This window comes from Aquarana catesbeiana, linkage group LG09 (assembly GCF_042186555.1).
Source record: "Aquarana catesbeiana isolate 2022-GZ linkage group LG09, ASM4218655v1, whole genome shotgun sequence".
Classification (NCBI taxonomy): domain Eukaryota; kingdom Metazoa; phylum Chordata; class Amphibia; order Anura; family Ranidae; genus Aquarana; species Aquarana catesbeiana.
The window spans coordinates 231785133-231807985 of NC_133332.1; the positions used below are offsets into that span (position 1 = coordinate 231785133).

General features: G+C 45.0%; 2 protein-coding genes across 3 annotated transcripts in view; both read right to left on the bottom strand.

Moving 5' to 3' along the window:
* MAN1B1 (mannosidase alpha class 1B member 1) overlaps positions 1-12753 on the bottom strand; it is a 64294-nt gene extending 51541 nt beyond the window's left edge. For both annotated transcript variants that reach the window (XM_073599930.1, XM_073599929.1), the window contains exons 1-2: positions 12480-12753; positions 2728-2836 (exon numbers count right to left, since the gene is read on the bottom strand). In XM_073599930.1, the coding sequence (XP_073456031.1) occupies positions 2728-2836; positions 12480-12590 (220 nt within the window). In that variant the 5' untranslated portion in view covers positions 12591-12753. The remainder of the gene's footprint in view (positions 1-2727; positions 2837-12479) is intronic.
* Positions 12754-20860: 8107 nt separating this feature from the next.
* The window catches only part of LOC141108370 (UDP-N-acetylhexosamine pyrophosphorylase-like protein 1), a 63512-nt gene continuing 61519 nt past the window's right edge, over positions 20861-22853 (bottom strand). Inside the window, exon 10 of the transcript XR_012236056.1 lies at positions 20861-20877. The gene's annotated coding sequence lies outside the window, so the exon portion shown is untranslated. The remainder of the gene's footprint in view (positions 20878-22853) is intronic.

Genomic DNA, 22853 nt, shown 5'->3' on the forward strand with positions numbered 1-22853 from the left:
GCTCCTGCTACTGTCAAAGTCAGCGAGCCAATGAGGAGAGAGGGAAGGCGGGCCGCGGCTCTGTGCCTGAACGGACACAGAGAGCTGCGGCTTGGCTTAGGTGCCCCCACAGCAAGCTCCTTGCTGTGGTGGCAAGCAATAGGATGGAGGAGCCAGGAGCAACGAAGAGGGACCCGAGAAGAGGAGTATCTGGGCTGCTCTGTGCAAAACCATTACACAGAGCAGTAAGTATAACACTTTTTTTTTTGTTTGTTAAAAATAACAAACAGAGACTTTAGTATCACTTTAAGAACCTTAAAAGAAAAGGTTTTAGAAAAAAAGAAAAAATTACTCACCTAGGTGGATGCAGCATTAATCCAATGCTGCATCTGTCCCCCACCAGCTCTGCACTGAGAACTGAGCAATCAAACACTGCCGATCTCTCAGTTCTCAGCATTCTGTGAGCAGAGAGCCCGGGACTGTTACTGGAACGCTGAGCTGTGGAGGGGAGGTGAGCGGCTGACCGAGAGGCTGAGCCATCTGCCGATCCAAGGTTGTGTGTGGATCCTGATCTTTTAAGAGCCTGGACCGGTTCTGTGACGTCAGCCAACAGCAGGCTTCAGCCTGAGGTAGGCTGAAAGCAGGTCACAGGAGTGCAGAACTATGCACTCCTGTGATGCATAAGAGAAGTACAGCCAAAATAGTTTTGGATACACTGGATATTAGAGCTGCACAGTTAATTATTAAAAGATCGTGATCTCGATTCACCCCCTCTGACGATCCGTATTGCGGCGTTTCCAGATTCTTTCATGTAACAAGTAGAGAGAATTTTCACTGCTCACTCTGGCAGTCTGCCAAACCGGGCAGTGTGTCAAGTTTTTAACAACATTGTAACTTTTCCTTCTTAGATCAAAGGGATAAAACTTCTGTGTGAATATGCAGGAAGTTTAACCACTTAAAGTGAATGCAAACCCAATGTCATCCTTTCTAAACTACTGCCATAGGGGTTATCTATAAGGATATACATGCCTCCTGCATGTATCTACCTGTCAAATGTCTCCCCTCTGTCTGTTATTAGACCCGAAAAACTGCATATTCTGTGGGTGGGTCTGTTGTCTGGAGCTCAGTGGGTGGAGTCGTGATGTCAGTAGACTCCCCGCCCACCTCTACACTCCCCTTGTCAATATGCATTTTCTCCTGTTTATTTCTAAAACTGAACTTCTGCTATGATCTCTAACATCCAGTGAAAAGACAGGAAAGTAACCACATGACTTCAGCATGCCAAATCATGCTGAGGTGTGGAACAGCCAATCCTTGCAGAGCTGCTGAAGAAAGGAGTGGGGGTGGGAATTAAAAAATAATGCATGTCTTAGGCTAGGGCACGAGATATGTAAATCATCTGTCACTCACAGCAAGGGGGAGGATTTGATAAAGTTTTTCTCTGTCAAGTTTTATCTCAAGAACAAGATTGTTGCAATATTTTATGTCACACTGTATTTGCACAGTGGTCTTTTAAACACAATTTTTTGGGAGAAATACACTTCAATGAATAAAAAAAAAAAAAAGGAAACAGTAAAGCTAGCCTAATTATTTTGTTTAATGAGAAAGATGATGTTACGCTGTGAGAATTGTGATCTATCTTCTAAGCAAAAAAAAACGTGATTCTCATTTTAGCCTAAATCGTGCAGCTCTACTGGATATACTTCTTTATATGGCCAAATCCACCTTACTGAACCCAGAGTTTCCTTCCCTGGAGTGCCCTGTGCCCACACAGTCATATCAGTTATTCACAGGGTCTGGGAATGAAAATGCTACAGGATCCATCTGCCACTGCAACAGAGGAACTCGTTAATCCCAAAGGAGCACAAGTGCAGTAACATCACACCTACAGTTCACTGAAAAATCCTTCTGCCTGGTAACCAAAAGGTCCATACCTCAGAATGGAGATGGCTGGAAAAATAATCTGCAGGAGCATTGCACCAGGGATCCACTGCTCTTGAATGCAATGCTTTACAGGCTCAAATGCAAAAAAAAATAATAAATGCACAATTCTTTTCTTAAAGTGGTTGTATACCTTTTTTTTAAACTTTTACCTACAGGTAAGCCTATAATAAGGCTTACCTGTAGGTAAAAAAAAATAATATCTCCTAAACCTGTACGGTTTAGGAGATATTCCCCTTGCAATGAGCCGCTGACTGCAGCAGCGCATGCACACAGGGGATTCTCGGCTGACAGCCTGGCAAACTCCAGAGCTTGCCGGACAGAAGTCTCCCGCGCGCATGCGCGGGAGTGACGACATCGCGGCTCCGGCCACTCACAGCGCTGGAGCCGTGATACCCGGAAGACACGCCCAGGGGAAATGTCAGCTCCCTCGGCGTGGACAGGATGACATGCCGGCGCCTCGTTCTAAGGTAAGTATCTCATAATGAGCTAGTATGCGGTGCATACTAGCTCATTATGCCTTTTCCCTTGCAGGTGTAGGGGAAAAAAAAAAAAAAAAAAGCCAGCGGGTATACAACCGCTTTAATCAATGTGGATGCATTTATTTATTTTGCAAAAGGTAGAATTATCCTTTAAAGGAAAATGCACAGGTTTCCTTTAGGTATATAATGAGCATAGTACAGGTGATACGCATAGTTCTAAGCCTCCCCAAGGGATTACAGTCATGTTTTATACAGCTGCAATCAGCACACCTTGCCCAGAAGGGATTTCTAACAATTAACTATGAAAAGTAAAAATCCATTATACTTCTCCAGTGCTCTCCCAGGTTAGAGAAAGAGACGACGCCACAAACCGCCAGCAGGGCGCACAGGAAGAGGATGACACTGCGCTGCAGCCTGGAAAGCTGTTTCCATTTCTATAAGATAAAACAGGAAACACAAATTACTAAATGTTCACCGGAAAAAGAAGACACACAGTCATCGTATATCGGCTCTGACATCCCCAGCTCTTCCTGCTTAGGGAACACAACAAATCACTAACTTATACAAACCTTTAGCCTTATGAGCACAGCAGAGGTTATCAGCTATAAACATACATCTAAAGGTGTGATTTTCTGCAGAAACAATTTTCAGTTCTTTGAAAAAAAAAAGTACTATGTATAAGTTTAAAAGTACTTTAAGCAAAGGGCTACTAGATATCATTTTATAAAATGCTTAAAGAGAACCTGTCACTTCCTCATAAATCTTCTATCATGTATGTGTCATTGAGGGGACAATCATTTTCTAACCTGACTGATCCCCCCCAAAAGTCTCAGCCAGCAGGGACTTGCTGGTATTGCAGATTATAGATGGTCACCCTGCTCTTTTATGTCTCTGGACAGCTTAAAGTAAACCGATCACAAACCGGAGAAACTTAAACTGCGCATATGATGAACAGGAATGTAAGTAGAGGTTAGCTTCAGTGAAAATCACATACAGATAGATGTGGGCAGCTGAACTCATAAGCAGATCTTGATTTTACCAGAAAAAAAAAAAAAAATAAACTTAGCTGGCTCCACCTTATGTTTTCTTTAAGTGCATCTAAACCCAGTATCAAGCATGTAATATATATTGCATGGCTGCCTTAGGATCAGCACTGTATCTGGTGGATCAGCATTGTCACAGGAAAGCATGTTAGGACACAGCTTCTCATTAACTTGTGGAGGAGGTGTTCTGTAGTCCAGAAAAAACCTCGATAGGGCTGACAGCAATCTTTGAAGTTTCAGTGCAACATTTTCAGCTCACTATAGGAAGTCCAGCTCACTGGATTTCTGGCAGGATCAACGGATAATGTTTGCACTTTTTGAACAAAACACATTCATTGGCAATATATATATATATATATATATATATATATATATATATATATATATATATATATATATATATATATATATATACACACACACACACCCACCCATAACATTATGACCAAACGCCTAGATACTGGGTAGTAGAGCTGCACGATTAATCGTTACAAAAATGAAATAAAAAATTGTGATCTTGATTTAAACACCCCCCCCCCCCCTCACGATCTTAAAGTGGAGGGCCACCCTGAAAAAAAAAAAAAAAAAAAATTCACCAAAAAGCCTAAAAAAAAAAATAATAAAAAAAACAAAAACATTTTTTTAAACTTACGTAAACCCTTGTTGCTAGGCAGTCTTCCTAATCTGCCTCTTCCTAGTCCGCGGCGTGTTCTGCTCCTCGGTAAGCGGCCCGATTGTCTTCTGGGGACTGTGTGTGTTCCCAGAACACTACAGGGCCATTCACAGAGCACCGCGCCGCTCACGCGTGCTTAGTAGGAAACTGGCAGTGAAGCTGCAAGGCTCCACTGCCTGTTTCCCTTACCTAGGATGGCAGTGCCGGGACCCAAGAGCCGACATCGCGGGCACCCAGGACAGGTAAGTACTTATTTAAAGTCAGCAGCTACAGTGTTTGTAGCTGCTGACTTTTAAATTTTTTTTTTTTTACAGCGAGAATCCCGCTTTAATCTGTAATTTCCATGATTCATGTTAAACAAGTGCAGAACTGTCAAAAAACAAAAACAAAACACCTCAGCCAGCAAATGTTTATCAACAGTGCTGAGATAAAAGAGAAACAATGTATCTCTTGGTTCTTTTAGATTAAAAGGAATGAACTTTGGTCTGCAAATGAGGGCAGTTTAACCACTTAAAAACCAAAACTTTTTTGACACTTCTTGTGCACATTATCTATCTATCTATCTATCTATCTATCTATCTATCTATCTACACACACACACACACACACACACACACACAGGTCTTCCCACCGACCTTGTATATAAAGAAGAAAATCCGAACGGTTGCTGCACTTAAAAAATCTTTTGTTGCTTTATTTCATTAAGTCTTGAAGGAAGATTACAAAGCAGGCATAATCATTCCAGACAAAGTAATGCAGATATGAATGGATCCATTCATATCTGCATTACTTTGTCTGGAATGATTATGCCTGCTTTGTAATCTTCCTTCAAGACTTAATGAAATAAAGCAGCAAAAGATTTTTTTAAGTGCAGCAACCTTTCGGATTTTCTTCTTTATATACAAGGTCGGTGGGAAGACCTGTATATAATTTTTTAGCAAAGACCCTAGAGAATAAAATGGCGGTTGTTGCAATATTTTACGTCTCCCAGTATTTACGTAGCGGTCTTTTAAAAGCAATTTTTTGGGAAAGCTTAATTGAACAATCGGAAGTTAGAAGCTGATTGGATACTATGCACAGTTGCACCAGATTTTGCACTCTCCTGGTTTAGTAAATTAATCCCATGGTGTCAGCAAGTTTCTTTATTAACCATTGAAGACCCCCCCACAATCTAACGCCAAGTTGATTTACGTTCCCCGTCCTCGCACAAACCAAGGAGGATGCAGCCAGTTAAGACTGAAGTGCTTCTAGGATGTTCAGGGGCATCCTGACCAATTCTTTTCAGCATTTGCTTTAGCGTTCAAAAGTACTTTTCAATAATGAAATCCCCACAGTGCTTTAAAAATCAATAATTGAGTTACCTTCTCCATTGCCAATGTATATGATACATCCACTTATGGCTGATAAACACCAGAAGACTGGAACCAGCAGACAGCAATGAATCATATATTCTATATATTGCAATCTCCTCCCTGCTGAGACAGGTAACATTATACCCCCAATGCAAATTCCCTGCTTCTATGCCTGGGCTTCAGGAAAACCCACCGGAGGGATGAATTACACACTGGGCCATGTCACACACATGATGTAATGCCTGTGTACACTTTAAGCCTGCAGTGACTTTAATAGCAGTGTGGAGAATACATATGTTCAGTTCCCAGGTTTATCTGTGCAGACTGATGCACATTCATACATTCAACAGGTGCAAAACAAAGTTGCAGCCAGATGCTAAAGGTCAATTTTTATGCATAAGAGCCATGTGTATTGTCAGTTACTTTGTAACCCTTGTGTATTTCCTCCATATATGTGCAGTAATCTGGCTTGAAACTAGAGGTCGACCGATATGGGTTTTTCTCTGGTCGATGCCGATATTTAGAAATCAGGCCGGCCAATGGCCAATATATGAGGCCGATTTTTGTGGACGATATTTTAAGCTGATTTTTCTTTTTTTGGCAGGTGGCACTGGCTGCCACTGGCGATTGGCACTGGCATGTGGCAATGGTTGGCACTGGTTGGAACTGGCAGGTTTCACATTGAGCCGATTCGTCAGCTTCAGTTACACTATATGTAAGTGAATGCAGAGACAGACCAGCTGTCAGAATTCAGCGTGATGTCGGGGGTGGGCGGGGCCCTACGGCTACCAAACACCAGACAATGATTGGGCTGCTTAAGAAAGTGGGCGGGGCCACATACACATAGCGGCCCGCTCAGATCCTATCCCATCCCATTGGCTGGTGCTTGATATCTGGGTCCCGTCCACCCCGACAGCACGCTGAATTCTGACAGCTCCTCTTCCTGCATTCAGTTGCAAATCTGTTTCACACACTGAGCAGAGAGGTGTCAGTGGAGTGTGGGGAAGGGAGGTAATTTTTGTGCAAACATCGACCGATTTTTTAAAAAAGGCCAAATTTGCCTCTGTGTAGGAGCTTCCTGTAATAAAGACCGGCCACTGCTGCTCTCTCTCCTTGTGCAGAGTGACCGGTCTCATCTGCTGTAGTTTTCTGCAGGTAGCCTGTAGTAGGTGGAGCCTTCTGGGTCCCTCCCACAGCTATGCTCAGGCTATGTACAACCCAGTGATGTCACTCCTTTGTGGTCATTGAAGGGGTTGTAAAGGCAGAAGGTTTATCTTAATGCATTCTATGCATTAAGATAAAATGCCTTCTGTGTGAAGCAGCCCCCCCTCACACTTACTTGAGGTCCCTCTCTGTCCAACGATGTCCACGAGTGTCTCAGCTGTCCGAGATTCTCCTTCCTGATTGGCTGAGACACAGCAGCGGCGCCATTGGCTCCCGCTGCTGTCTAAGTCAGTTAGCCAATCAGGGGAGTGAGGGGGCGGGGCTCCATGTCTGAATGGACACATGGAGCTGTGACTCGACTTGAGTGCCCCCACAGCAAGCTGCTTGCTGTGGGGGCACTGAACAGGAGGGAGGTTCCAGGATCACAGAAGAGGGACCCAAGAAGAGGAGGATCCTGGCTGCCCTGTGCAAATCCACTGCAACAGAGGTGGTAAGTATAACATGTTTGTTATTTTTAATGAAAAAAGAAAAAAACAAGACTTTACAATCACTTTAAGGTTTACTGTATATTAAAACGAATGTTTTTGTCCCTGGAGTTTAGCCCTAACCACTTCAATACTAGACACTTATACCCCCTTCTTTCCCAGGCTAATTTTCAGCTTTCAGCGCTGTCACACTTTGAATTACAATTGTGCAGTCGTGCAACACTGTACCCAAAAAAAAGGGAAGAAGTTTTTCCAGGTTTTGGTTATAAAATGTTGTAAATAAGCAAGTTTTCTCCTTCACCGACGGGCACTGATAAGGTGGCACCAATATGCAGCACTGATAGGGAGGCATTGACAGGTGTCAGGTTTTGTATCTATTTACTCAGCATTATATTATCTTTTATATTTTACAAACACATTGGGTATTATATTGTGTTTGTGCGCACTGAAATTCATTAAAGTGTATGTTTTCCAAAAAATTTACGTTTGAAAAACCATTGTGCAAATACTGCGTAACATAAAAAATTGCAACACCCACCATTATATTCCCTAGGGCCTGTGCTTTCAAAAAAATATATAATGCTTGGGGGTTCTAAGTAAATTTCTAGCAAAACAATGTGGATTTTTACATGTGTGAGAAGTGTCAGAATTGGCCGGGGTTGAAGTGGTTCAAATACAACTAGGAATACATTTCACTAACATGTATAGAAAGCGATATTGACAAATATTCAATGAGTTAGGTCTCGTTCACATGGAGTGTACTACAGCATATGCCTGTGGAGGGCCGTGTTTACCCACACAGAGGTGCACAGATGTCAATTAGGGTGCAGGAACACAGCTGCTGCTCCCAATATAACATCCATGTGGGTGCAGGTGCATGGAGCCAAATTAAGACAGTGTGAGTTCAGGGACCCACATCCGCACTAGGGTTGCACCGATACCGGTATTAGTGCCGATACGAGCCATTTTCATGGGTATCAGTACTCGTGCAAATGCACCGATACCCAAAACTACCTTCTGGCTTGGTTCTCTCAGCTGTCAGCGGGATGTAAAGAAAGGAATGCCGACAATTATTGGTTGTTAAGGAGCGGGGCCACCATGTCCTTAACAACCAATGACATTTCCCCTCCCGCCAGCTGTTACCCTCTTATCCTGAAGGACAGCGAGAGCAGCGCCATCTAATTGCAGTATGACCTCAATTTAAAGTATAAAAGAAATACACTCAACAAGGTTAAAAACAATTTCAGCAAAAATGATCAATGTGGTGTTCATCCGCTCTACTCTCGGGTGGTAGCCGCTGGTGTATTGGTGGCCAGAGGCTGAGGGCGTTGGTGGCTGCCAACACTTCCTGGTAAACTCGGAGACACTGGGATGCACTGATGACGTCACTTCCAGGTACTTCACCAGTGTCCCGGAGTGTCTCTGAGTTTACCAACAAGCTCTTGGAGCCCAGTGCCCCCAGACCTCTGGCCACCAACACATCAGCTGCTACCACTTGAGGGTAGAGCGGATGAATACTTCATTCATAATTTATGCTGGAATTGTTTTTAACCTTGTGAGTGTATTTCTTACCTTTTTTACATTAAATTGCAGCCATACCGCACTTAGATGGCACTGCTCTCTCTGTCCTTTGTGTTCCCAGAGTCCCTTCTAGCTCCCCACACCCTGCCCTCACTTACCCTCCTACTCCTTCCCCCTGCCCTCACCCAGCTACCTAAACCCCCCCCCCAAACCAACCCTACCAACTCTTCCTAGGCGATACGTATCGGTAATTGGTATTGGCGTGTACAGTAGTACCTTGGATTATGAGCATAATTTGTTCCAGAGAAATGCTTGTAATCCAAAGCACTCCTATATCAAAGTGAGTTTCCCCATAGGAAATAATGGAAACTCAGATAATCTGTCCCACAGCCACTGCTTGTCTATGCAGTACTGCATGTGGCCAGAGGGGCAGGGGCGCCGAAAACACTCAGAGACGCTTGGAGACAACTCGGAAATGGAGTATTTCCGAGTGTCACCGGCGCCCCCACACCTCTGGCCAAATGCGGAACTGCACAACCCAGCGGCTTGAATCCTGCTCGTCTTGCGAGACAACGCTCCTAATGCGAGTCAGGATTTAGGCTGGGGTCACACCTATTTGAATTGGATGCGGATTTCCCCACATCCAATTTGCATAGCAGGAGAACGTGACCAGCTCTCTATGGAGCCAGTTCACATATCTCCAGGGCAGCTGCAAAACGCACTGGCGTCTTTGGCTCGGTTTCAGGTCCGAATTCAGGCACAGATTCTGCCCAGATTCGTTGCTGAAACGGAGAACAGGGACGCACAGTGTTGCTGTGCGATCCGTGGCTGGTTTAGGTGTGAACCAAGCCTGAAAATAAATAAAGGAGCTTGTATTGCGAAAAGCTCGTAAACCACGTTACTCGCAATCCAAGATTCCACTGTTAAAAAAAAAAAAAAAAGAGGCATAAGTGCATCCCTAATCCGCACAGATGTCAGATTGGAAACAGCGGCTGTGTTCCTGCACCTCTGCATCCCAATTGACATCAATGGGACTGTGTGCAGGGATGCCCTGGACTCCTGTGTGGGTAAACACCGCCCTCCATAGGCCTTTGCTGTAGTACACCCCGTGTGAACGAAACCTTTAATAAATATCCACCTGCCTCCATCATTCAAGCAAAGCACATTTTCCACGGGAATGGCTGCTGGTTAATGCATGTAAAATGAATCACACCATGAAGATGCAGGTATTTGAATGTACCCGAAGGTTGATGTCACACAGGTGATCTGAACGTTGGTGACAAATCCCCAGTGTCAGGATCATTAGGCTACAGCCTGCCAGTTGTTATGGAATCGCTCCCTCATTGGCTGAGCCAGAAGGACCCCCCCCCCCACACACACACACACTATTGATATCTGCTGTTTAGGACAGGAAGTGAGGGAGTCTCCCAAGAGACAACAGGAGGTGACAAAAATCTATTTGTCACAGGTGTCCCCATTAAAGGATTCCCCTCTACTTCTGTCCCAGAGACAAGCTATTGCTCCCCTATTCTGCTCCACTCAGCCCTTGGGAACAAAGACAGGGAGCCCTGTGCTCAGAGTAGGGATTCACTATAATGATTCCAATATAATGATTCTCATTGGAGCTGACCAATGAGAGGTGTATTGTTCCTTCTGGGACAACTTACTCAGGTAGTAGGTTGGTCTCTGACATAGCCGGGATCACTCCTTGGAGGTGTCATTACAACAGGGTGTCCCTAGATAAGACTCCTAGGGGTGTCATTACAGAAAGTGGCCTCAGGTGGGGTGGAGAGGATCAGGTAGTATAGGAGGGGCTCTGGCAAATGTCTGGGGCCCCTCCTGGGAGTGTCTCCCTACAGATCGTGGTACCAGGAGTGGGGAGGTCCATGACAGATGTCCATTGTCCCTCCTGGGGGGAGTTTGGAGTGCAATGTCAGTGGAGTTAGGGAAGGTGTCTGTAATAGGGGAGGTTCCTGAATATCTGGGATCCCTCCTCCAGTGTCACACACTACACATGATGAGGAGGGGATCAATTATTAGGGTGGTCCCTGGCAGATATTTGGGGTCCCTCCTCAGGGTGTGACACTACAGGTGGGGGAGTGGCTCAGGTAGTGGGGGGGGGGGTCCCTAGCAGATATTTGAGGTCCCTCCTCTGGTGTTCCCCTACAGGTGGGGGAGGAGTTCAGGTCTGGGAGTCCCTCCTCTGGTTTCACACCACATGTGGGGGTTCAGGTAGTAGAGTGGTCCCTGGCAGATATTTGGTGTCACACCACATGTGGGAGAGAGGCTCAGGTAGTAGGGGGGTCTCTGGCAGATATTTGGGGTCCCCCTTCAGAATGTCACACCACAGGTGGGGGGAGTTAAGGTAGTAGGGGGGTCCCTCCTCTGGTGTCACACTACAGGTGAGGGAAGGGCTCAGGTAGTAGGGATGCCTCCTTTGGCGTCACCCTACAGGTAGGGGGAGTTCAGGTAGTAGGGGTCCCTGGCAGATATTCGGGGTCCCCTTTAGGATGTCACCCCACAGGTGGGGGGAGTTCAGGTAGTAGGGGGGACCCTCCTCTGGTGTTACAGTACAGGTGGGGGAAGGGCCCGGGTAGTAGGGGTCCCTGGCAGAGATTTGGGGTCCCCCTTTAGGACATTACCCTACAGGTGGGGGGTGTAAAGGTAGTAGGGGTCCCCTTTAGGATGTCACCCTACAGGTGGGGGGGGGTGTAAAGGTAGTAGGGGTCCCTAGCAGATATTTTGGGGGCCCCTTTAGGATGTCACCCTACAGGTGGGGGGAGTTCAGGTAGTAGGGTCCCTGGCAGATATTTGGGATCCCCTTTAGGACGTCACCCTAGAGGTGGGGGGAGTAAAGGTAGTAGGGGGTCCCTTGCAGACATTTGGGGACTCTCCCCTGGTGTGACCCTACAGGTGGGGGGGGTCAGGTAGTAGGGTTCCTAGCAGATATTTAGGGTCCCCCTTTAGGACGTCACCCTAGAGGTGGGGGGAGTAAAGGTAGTAGGACGTTCCTAGCAGATATTTGGGTCTCTCCTCTGGTGTCACCCTACAGGTGGGGGGGGTGGGGTCAGGTAGTAGGGTCCCTGGCAGATATTTAGGGTCCCCCTTTAGGACGTCACCCTACAGGTGGGGGGAGTAAAGGTAGTAGGACGTTCCTAGCAGATATTTGGGTCTCTCCTCTGGTGTCACCCTACAGGTGGGGGGGGGGGGGCAGGTAGTAGGGTCCCTGGCAGATATTTAGGGTCCCCCTTTAGGACGTCACCCTACAGGTTGGGGGAATAAAGGTAGTAAGGGGTCCTTTGCAGATATTTGGGGTCTCTCCTCTGGTGTCACCCTACAGGTGTGGGGGGGGTCAGGTAGTAGGGTCCCTGGCAGATATTTAGGGTCCTCCTTTAGGACGTCACCCTACAGGTGGGGGGAGTAAAGGTAGTAGGATGTTCCTAGCAGATATTTGGGGGCTCTCCTCTGGTGTCACCCTACAGGTGTGGGGGGGGGGGGGGGTCAGGTAGTAGGGTCCCTGGCAGATATTTAGGGTCCCCCTTTAGGACGTCACCCTACAGGTGGGGGGAGTAAAGGTAGTAAGGGGTCCTTTGCAGATATTTGGGGTCTCTCCACTGGTGTCACCCTACAGGTTGGGAGGGTTCAGGTAAAAGGGGGTCCCTTGCAGATATTTGGGATCCCCTTTAGGGTGTCACACCACACCCTTTTGGGGGCCCCTCCCTGTGGTATCCCTCTCCAGGTGGTGGGGGGGGTCTCTTCTCCGGTGTTCCCCTCCAGGCGGGTTGAGGGGTGTGAGGTGACAGATGACATTAGCCCTGGTGTCTCTCCCCCCGGCTCACCCTCCAGCAGGACCTCCTCCTCCAGCTCTTGCTGTTGTTGTATCCTCCCCCGGGCCCCTCCGGCTGGATGAGGGTGACGGACATAAAGTCCCGGCGCTGCGGCGAGTACATGGCCGGCTGTGTGCTCTATCTGGTCCCCATGCCAGTCCTCCCCCAGAAAGGAGGAGCGAGTAGGAGAGGGCGGAGCGGGAACTACAGCCCGGGGCTGCGGCCTACCCCTGGCTGTAAACAAGCGCTGCCACGCTGGGGACACTGCGCATACTCAGTGGCTCGGAGAAGCGAAGGTAGGGCTGTCAGAGCTCCCGCGCCGCCATCTTTAGTAAGGGCGCCCGCCCTCAGCACTCATCATCATTTACAAGAGAGCTTGGTGCTGACTCTATAATAATGATGGGAAATACAAGTTATTTATATTATAATGGATAAAAAAATATTTATTACATTCTCAATAACTGTAAGAAAAAAAAAAACATGAATTTGTTTTTCTCTGTTGAACTTAAAGTAGAACTACACTGCATCTTAGTGCCACAAACTGAAAAGACTATTTCATTATTTTTAATATTCAAAGCTAACTCCCCGATCCATCCATGTCTCCATGCTTTATTTTGCTGAGAAATCACTTTTAAATACACCCCCTAAAATTTCTGGCTGCGCCCATCTTGCGTGAGGGCAAATGATTCATGTAGCATTTACTTCCTGGAATCAATCTGCCCTTAGCTCAGGCATGCAGGGGGTAGGGTGTGCTTAGCTGAAAAAACTCTCCTCCTCCCCTCCTGAAGAGTCCTGGGATGTATGACATCATTTGCCTAGGCAGGAAACCAGGAAGTAACTGAAGAAATGTAAAAAAAAAATTATAAATCAAGTAAATATGATATACTTTCCTATTTACTAATGCTAGCAGCATATGGGTGAAAAATAGTCTATGTTGATTGAGGGAGTTGGGTTTCACTGTACATTTTACCGGCTTCTCCTGATTTCTAGGACTGTCATAGATTGTAAAGTTCTACATCATTATAGTCCAAGTTACCACATTAACCACTTCAGCCCCGGAAGGATTTGCCCCCTTAATGACCAGGCCATTTTTTGAGATACAGTACTGCATCGCTTTAACTGACAATTGCGCGGTCATGCGACGTTGCACCCAAACAAAATTGACATCCTTTTTCCCCCCACAAATAGAGCTTTCTTTTGGTGGCATTTGATCACCTCTGCGGTTTTTATCTTTTGCGCTATAAACAAAAAAAGTAACGATTTTGAAAAAAAACACAATATTTTATACTTTTTGCTATAATAAATATCCCAAATAAAAAAAAATGTCTTGCTCAGTTTAGGCCGATATGTATTCTTCTACATATTTTTGGTAAAAAAAATTGCAATAAGCGTATATTGATTGGTTTGTGCAAAAGTTATACCCTCTACAAAATAGGGGATAGTTTTATGGCATTTTTATTATTTTTTTTTTTTTTTACTAGTAATGGAGGTGATTTGCGATTTTTATCAGGACTGCGACATTGCGGCAGACAGATCGGACACCTAACTTACATTTTTTACACTTTTTTGCGACCACTGCCATTTATACAGCGATCAGAGCTAAAAATAGCCACTGAATACTGTATACATGTCACTAGTAGGGAATGGGTTAACACTAGGGGGCAATCAAGGGGTTAAATGTGTTCCCTTACTGTGTTTTCTAACTGCAGGGGGGATGGAATTGCCTGGGGGAGGAGACTAATCGTTGTTCCTATATACTAGGAACACACGATCTGTCTCCTCTTCCGTGCCAGAATGTGGACTTGTGTGTTTACGCACACACACATCCCTGTTCTGGCTGTCAGGAGTGATCGCGGGTGCCCGGCGGACATTGCGGCCACTAGGCACGGGCATCGGCTCCTGGAACACGCTGAGGGCATGTGCGCGCCTGCAATATCGAACCGACGTACCATGACGGCGATTTGCGCAGCCGTGCCAACCTGCCACAGTACAACTGTGGCGGCTGGTCAGCAAGTAGTTAGGGGAGGACTCACGTGGGGGACATGTAGCCTCCAGGTCAATACAAAGAAGATATGTAGGCTTATTGGTAATAAGTGGCCATACTCCCCCCTTTCAGAGTATGGGTCACAGACAGTGACATCTGATGGGTGTTCTATAGATACCTGGCCCCAATTCGGTTCTGCAATCCCAGTGCCTGGCCAGGAGAAGTCCTCAAACACCAGTTTAATTAACAGCGGTAATGCTGGCCATACACTATACAAGCTACTAGTATAATCTCAGAGTAATCTACCATAGGCTCACTATACATTACAATCTGACTCTCCAATCTTTGTGCAATCAGTTTAGATTTACTAGAACGGAGTATGAGTGTACCCTGGACTGTAGCTGATAACTGCTGCAAAGCTTCTTACTTTGTTGCTTCTATATTATCCTTCTAGTTAGGATTAGCTCAGTTCAGGAGGGCAACGGATGGATGGGACATAGTCTGAAATGGCATGTTCCCAAGGCCACCCATGTCATACAAAAATGCTCTAGTGTACCCCTGCGGGTCGCTACCCAATCCTCCACCTCCATAATCTCGTTTACCTTCTTAAACCATTCCTCATGACCAGGAACCTGTATCTGCTTCCAATATATTGGTATTACTCGCTTGGCAGCCTTTAAAAGATGTGGTAAGGCACTTCATTTGTATAGTAGGCACATTAAAGAGGAAGTGGTCCGGGGACAAAGGGATATCTATGTCCAGAATTTTCTCAATCTGAGTCTTGACGTCCACCCAGAAAGCTTGAATCACAGGACACTCCCACCATATGTGCAAAAGCGTGTCATGCTGGCCACAACCCCGCCAACAGAGATCGGAAACAGAGGGGTAGAGACCTGCCAAAGCAGCTGAAACATGATGCCAACGTGTCAAAATTTTATAATTATTTTATTGGGTCTTAGAGTCCATAGAACTAGAGTGGGATAACTGATACAAATGAGCTAATTGGTCCTCAGAGAATTTGTACCCTAAATCACGCTCCCATTCCCATAAGGGATATAAGCTGTTTGATTGTGGGAGAAACCAGAGTAAGCAACTTATAAAACTCTGAAATCATATGGGGTATACGTTTCTCAGCAATAAATAGCCAAAGCTTTTTTGACCATACTTCTCCTGTGAGTCACAGGAGTGCACTTACTTTTGTTCTCCTGCTACCCAGAATAATTTGATAGTGGGCTATTGTCCACTCTCAGCTGATGGGGCAGAGCCTTTTCAGGCCCTGGAAGGATCCCGACAAAGTTGTCGGGATTCACCTGATCGAGTGCTGGCTCCACCTCTCAGCACAGGGCTAAGAGCCAGCTGCACTCATCACCTCTCCATCCTGGGATTCCAGTGAGTGCTGGATGGACAGAGCAGAGAGTATTGACTGACAGTCACTACTCTCTGCTCATAGCAGACCAAAAACTGGGCGATCAGCAGTCATGCGAGTCGATGTAGAACAGCTGAAGATATCACACCACAGTTGTACGATGAAGGTGTGTATGTGCATGTGTTTTTTTTTTTTTTTTTACATCTCATACATCTCCTTTTATATTTGCATCCAATCAGGCAGGCAACATAGTTGATTGTAGATCTTAATGAGATTGTACAATTGGAATGTATGGTGTATAGTCACCTTTAGATGTCGGGTCACCCAATGCCAAGAGCCACAAAGCAGGTTTCCTTCCTCTGACAAGTGCTGTGGGCACAGGTCTATAACAAGGAACAGCTAGGAATATACAGGGGGGATTTATTAACATTTTTCTGGCACTATGGCCCTTTAAAATGGCCTGTAACAGATTCAAAAATCCATACCACCCATTTCAGTAACTTTACCAACCAGCGGCAGATTGTGATTTTTTTGTAGTGCCACTTTTAAGAAGTGGTGCTATTAATGCACCAAATTAAAAATAATTACCTCTGATTTGTAGATAATGAAGGTTATCATGCATAGGACATGGAAGAAGGCTAAATCAACTATGCATGAAAACATAGGAAGTCGGGTGCAGAAAATAGGCAGCAGGTGCTCTGGACTGATTCAAAATGTGAAATATTTGGCTGTAGCAGGAGGCAGTTTGTTGTGAAGGGCTGGAGAGCGGTACAATAATGAATGTCTGCAGGCAACAGTGAAGCATGCTGGAGGTTTCTTGTAAGACCCCTTTCACACTGCCACGATTTTACCGTGATTTGTCCACGATTTCAGGGAGTGCCTGTGTAAACTTGAGGTCTATGGACCTTAACTCACATCAAAGTCGGACCAAAGTAACACAGGGAGCGCGCAAAAGAGCAGAAGATAGCGGAGGAACCCGGCAGAAGACACCGGAGAGCGGGAGAAGAGGCCGGAGAGAGCGGAGAAGTCGGAAGAGACCCCCCAAGTCGGAAGAGGCCCTCGGAGCTGCCTAATAAATTACTTTAAAAACCTGTCTAGTGGTTTTTTTATTGACACTTTTTTTCCCCAGGTGAATGGGTAGGGGTACGATGTACCCCATACTCATTCACATAGGGTGGGGGGCCGGGATCTAATTCCTTCAGTTTGCTAACATACAGCTGAGTGAGAAGCGAACGCACAGCGTTGCGCCCGTTTTTTACATTTTTGGGCGCCTATTAGAGCCTATGGCTCGAATTAGGTGCTTCCAAAAAATATCCCGCCACTGTAATATAGGTGCCCAGTGCCCGAAAAGGGGCCGGACACCTGAATAGGGGGTGTCAGCAGCGACCATAGATAGATTCATGCAATGCATGATTCTATGGTGATTAGAGAGTGACAGGAGAGGGGGGCTCCTGCACCCTTTATGGACGCACCGCCGCTGGAACCCATGCCAGTTTTTTATTTAAAATTTGTCGTGGAGTTCTTCCAAAAGATTCATACCAGATACAGTGCCTGGTATTGTCGGGGATTGAAGTCGGATCCCTGCTTGGATAAGGATCTGGTATGGACTTGGGGGGGGGGGCACTCCCATCCAGATCCATACCAGGCCAAAGAGTTTGCTATCGATATTTATATGGGTTAAATTTAATAAAACCATTGTGCATATGTGAGGTTAAGATGTGTCATCCCTTTGTGTGTGTGCTACTGGCATCAATGCATGTGTGCCACACTTGCCAATGAAAAAAGACCCATTATTGAACTATTCAAATAAACATAAATCTTCAAAAATTATTTTGCTCTTGCAGTTTGTCATCTCAATTGATATTGTAATTTGTGTAGTAGTTTCTTGGACACAATTAAATGTAATTAATGGCCACTTTTTTACTTTTTTTGGACAGCTTTGATGAATTGCTGGGTTTAGTCTACAGCCACCTAGAGTGTCAGAAAACGACCTTACGTGCTAGTATTCCGCCCGTTGAAAGACTACTGATAACTTTGAGGTAACCTACTCATATACTAGCTCCATTATTTTGTGACATTTTAAGATCAATTGCACCCTTGCTAACCTTGCTTTACTATTGTCAAATAAATTAGCATTGCTAGGTAAAAAGAGAGAGGGAGGCTTATGCCGTGTACACACGACCGGACTTTTCAACCGAACTGGTCCGAACGAATCTGTCGGACAATTCGATCGTGTGTGGGCTTCATCGGACCTTTTCTGTTGAAAAAATCTGCCGGACTTTAGAGATAGAACATGTTTCAAAACTTTCCGATGGACTTGAGTCCGATTGAAAAATCTGTTCATCTGTATGCTAGTCCGACGGACAAAAAAGGATGCAAGGGCAGCTATTGGCTACTGGCTATGAACTTCCTTATTCTAGTCCAGTCGTACGTCATCACGTTCGAAACGATCGGACTTTGGTGTGACCGTGTGTAGGCAAGTCAGTTTCGTCGGAACTCCGTCGAAAAGTCCTTCGGAGTTCACTCTGACGAAACGTCCAGTCATGTGTACATGGCATTGGAACCACTGTCACTTTATTCTTAAATATCTGTCTCCCATCATTGGGAGTTACCTTCACTTCCTATCCACACAAAGGTGTCCATTTATGAAACTGGGAACAGCAGTGATCCCAAGGATCACCACTGATCTCAGCTCATAAACGGTTTATGAAACAGATGTTTGGGGGAGAACATGATCTCCGCACACAGAGAAGCTGTGATTGACACAGAAACGGCCAGTTTATGAAGCTACAATCTCAGCACTTCACTGGCGATCTGAGTCAGCATTCACACTCCCCGGTTCACCAGCTCAGAGGTGGTGAATCGGGGAGTGAAGAGAGAATTCCGGGGGGAACTAAGGAGGAAGATTACTTCCTTCTTCCTCAATCAGACCCCCGAATACAGTACTATAACCATGTCCCCCTGTCATATTTATGTATGTGTGTATATATATATAATTGTATTATGTAGAGGGACTATTTTTTTTTAGTAACATGAGGTGGGCCGTATGTCTGTGTACTGAGCAGTGATAATTTCTCACTGCTTAAAGCGGAGTTCCACCCAAAAGTGGAACTTCCGCTCATTTGTCACCTCTCCCCCTCCGGTGCCACAATTGATACCTTTTGGGAGTCCTTTCCTGTTCCCACTTCTGGGAGTCCGGGCTGTGGCCCATGACTTCACTGCAGTGTTCCCTCCTCCTCCTAGTGTCGCCTGGCCAGTAGGAGAGAGCAGCGGGCCTTGCGCATGCGTAGTAGAGTTCCCAGCGTGAAGCTACACTGACGGGTTCCCTTACCCGCAATGGTGGCGGCAGCACCCGACAGCTGATGGAAATATCAGCTGGGGTGCCGACATCGCTGGACTTCAGGACAGGTAAGTGTCCTATTATTAAAAGTCAGCAGCTGCAGTATGTGTAGCTGCCGGCTTTTAACTTTTTTTTTTTTTTTTGGGCAGACCTCCACTTGAATAAATGGACACCTCATGTTTTGTTGAATTTTTGGTATACTGTAATTTCATTATTTCTCATGAGATTCCAGAAGCAGGGGGCGTTCTCCACTGTTTGAAGTGTTTGTAAATCGCTTCACTTCATAAAGGGAGGAGCAATCTACACCACCAATAATTCTGTGAACACAAGATCGCCAGAACTACTGTGCCCTTCCTAATAATTTCATTCTATTTTCTATTGCCAACACCCAATTTTTGCATTTTTGGTCACATCCGTTTTTATTGATAATAGCAAAAAGGACAACTAGAGAAGGTGAATCTTAATGGCAACATAGTCATCATTTACAAAGTTGCCAGGTATTATCACTTTCCACTTTGTAAACAAATGTAAGCAAAGATAAGACAATGTTTTCATCCACTTACATTCTCTCAAAAGAAAAGCACATGGATAGCAATTTTATTTTTGGAATGAACAAAATCTATTTGAACATGTGGCACATAAATGCTAGTATAAAAAAAAATAGCAACCTCCCTCCTCCGGCACCACCCAGCCCCCCGCCCCCTTTGAAAAATAACATTTTTACACTTATTATTTGGCACCAGAAATACAATAACAAATAAAACATATATATATTTCAACAAAAAATAAACCTCCCTCCCCCCTCCAAATTGAAAAATACATTTATAAAAATATATTATTTGTAAAAATAAATACATTAGATAAATAAACCTGAAAATGTATGTATTTTTTTGTAACAAAAATAGAAAAATACCCCCTTCCTCCCCCATTGGAAAAAAAAAATATTTTAAACCAATTTTTTGGTATCAACAAAAGGCCCAAAACTACGGCAATCAACCCAACTTACAAATTGGTATAATTGGCGGAATCTTCCACAAATGAGGTGGATGGTGCGGGATTAGGTCTAGCAGAGGGTTGTGGGACAGACTGTGGGTAGAGGGACTGAAACTGAATAGAAGGTGTTGGATTTTTTGGGAATGCTTCTGAAACAGGGTGAAGAACAGAGGAGAAGGAGTCCGATAAGGTATGGGGTAGCAGATTGGTAGGGGAGGTTGCCATAATCATCAGTATATGGACAGTATCATGGGGAATAATAGGTGTGGGTTCTGGGTGGTGGAGGGTTGGGGGAAACGTAATAGGGTTCGGATGGTGTAGGTGGACCATAGAGAGGGGTGGAGGAGGTTGTGGCTGGTCGTTGTCCAAAAGACTTTACCAGATTTAATACTGCAATTCTCATCTGGCATTTCTGTTCTTCAGGTACTTCTTCAAAAGTTTTGAAAAGTTTCTGTCCGGGCATTCACTTTCCTCAAGCTTTTCGGACAGTTTGTTCACAACCTCTCTAAACTTTGCCATGTGCTGTTCCATTTTTGATTGTGGAGGCCGTCTACATGCACAAAGTCTTGGTCTGACCTCTTGTGATGGACCAGGTTCATCTAAAACTGGAGAGCGAGCGGGAACATTGAAAGGGGTCACTCTTTCTGCCTGTTTGTCATTGGTTTCATCCTCCCGTTCCTCCTGATCTGTCTCCCCTCTTTGGTGCTGCTCCCAGCTAGATTGTCTACTGAAAAAAAATCATTGTTAGTCATAGCATTATCTCACAGTTGTAGATGGTGAAAACTACAAATTCTAAATTGTTTCTTACTCTCTCATTTCCACGAAGGGCCTTAAAAATTCAAGCTCCCTTGCATGTTGACCAGCTGACCCACTTCTCCCCTCTCTCAATTTCCGTAAAAAGCGGCTTAAACTATCTCTTATACTCCTCTATCTTTTCTGTAAACAATATACTGCAAAACATAAACCACAATTTTTTTTTTTCAGGTACCTTGCAACCGGACATTCGTTTGCTAGTCTACATTTTGAATTTATGGTAGGCAAGTCCACGGCCAGCACCATTGTACATGATACGTCTGGTTTTATGGGAAGTGCTGAAAGATGTAGTCATGAGGAAGCCAACAAAAGAAATTTGGTCCAACATTGCCCAAGTTTTTTGGAAAAATTGCAATTTTCCGAACTGTGTCGGAGCAATTGATGGCGAGCATGTAAGAATTGTGATGCCAGTGGCTATGGGCAGTAGATAGTTCAATTACAAGAAATGTTTTTCTTTTGTTCTAATGGCATTGGCAGATGCCAACTACTGCTTCACATATGTTGATGTTGGCTCATATGGGAGCAGTTCTGACTCGCGTATCTTTACGCACTCATCCTTTGGGCAAATGTTGCGCGTCAATGAGTTGGACCTCCCTGAAAATTTGCCATTACCCGGAACAAATGGGCCTCCTCTTCCATATGTGTTTGTAGGAGATGAGGCGTTTTCCCTGGGCGAACACCTGATGAGGCCATTCTCCAATTGAAACCTCAGTGTTGACAAGCAGCTATTCAATTATCGTTTAACCAGGTCCAGAAGGGTGGTGGAATGTAGTTTTGGCATTTTGGCCAATAAGTGGTGCTTGCTGCATACACCAATAAATTTAAATATGGAGAATGCCAGATCTGTGGTCAAAGCCACGTGTGTCCTCCACGATTTTGTAAGGCAACATGATGGTAATCAATTTGAGGAAAGTATCATGCATAATAATTACATGGGAGGCATTGTTCATTGGTATTCATACGTCAATAGTGCTATTGCACTAATATTGCCAATCTGCCTCCTCTCTGTCTTTTCATACGATTCACCTGATCCGGTGCAGTCCACTGGCCTCTCACATACACGTTTTTTCATTATCATTATTATTTTACACTGTTACTTTCTTCAACCCATATTCCTAGCCATAAATGTTTGTTCTTTGTGGTTCGGACACTTTCCTACTGCATTTTTCTTCCCTTTTTTCTGTGCTGCTCCCTGCCCTGTGCACGAAGGGGAGAGTAGACGCATGCCCACTGATTGGGACATGTCAGCTCCCCAAGCATCCTCCCCCTCCTGACCGCGGGCCGCTATGCAGCATGGGTACTGTAGTTTCTTTAACCTTGCATCATCTCATTGACGCTTTGCGCATGCGCCGTGCGGTTCCTATACCGGCGGCCCATGCATGACGTCAAACATTAATTTCATTGGCACCTGTAGGTCTATATATAGCCTCCCCTTACCATCACATCATCATACTTTCTAAGGATAGCCACGCTATGAAACTGCCGTGTATAAGGTAAAACTGCACCAAGAATGTGCCCCTGTTTCTGCGACAGTATGTTGAAATACTATTCTTTTCATCAATGCTCTACATCTTAGTTCACTTTCTTAAAAATATTTCACTTGCTGCCACCTGTGTTGGAAACTTTACCTCCCCAATTGAGGGGGGCGGGTGATCTGCAGCAGGTATTGGTCCTCTTCATATATAAGATGACCTATCTTATTTTATATTAGGTATTAATATGAACTATGTTCCCTGAGTATATCTATTTATACAGTTTTTACTTAGTTACAATTCATTCATTATATCTTTCGCAGTTACTCATGTCAACATTTCCAACAGACCTCGGTCTGTAGTTCAGGCACCCTTTGCTTTTTCTTCAATTATGTCTATCATTTATGCAAGTAAGTTA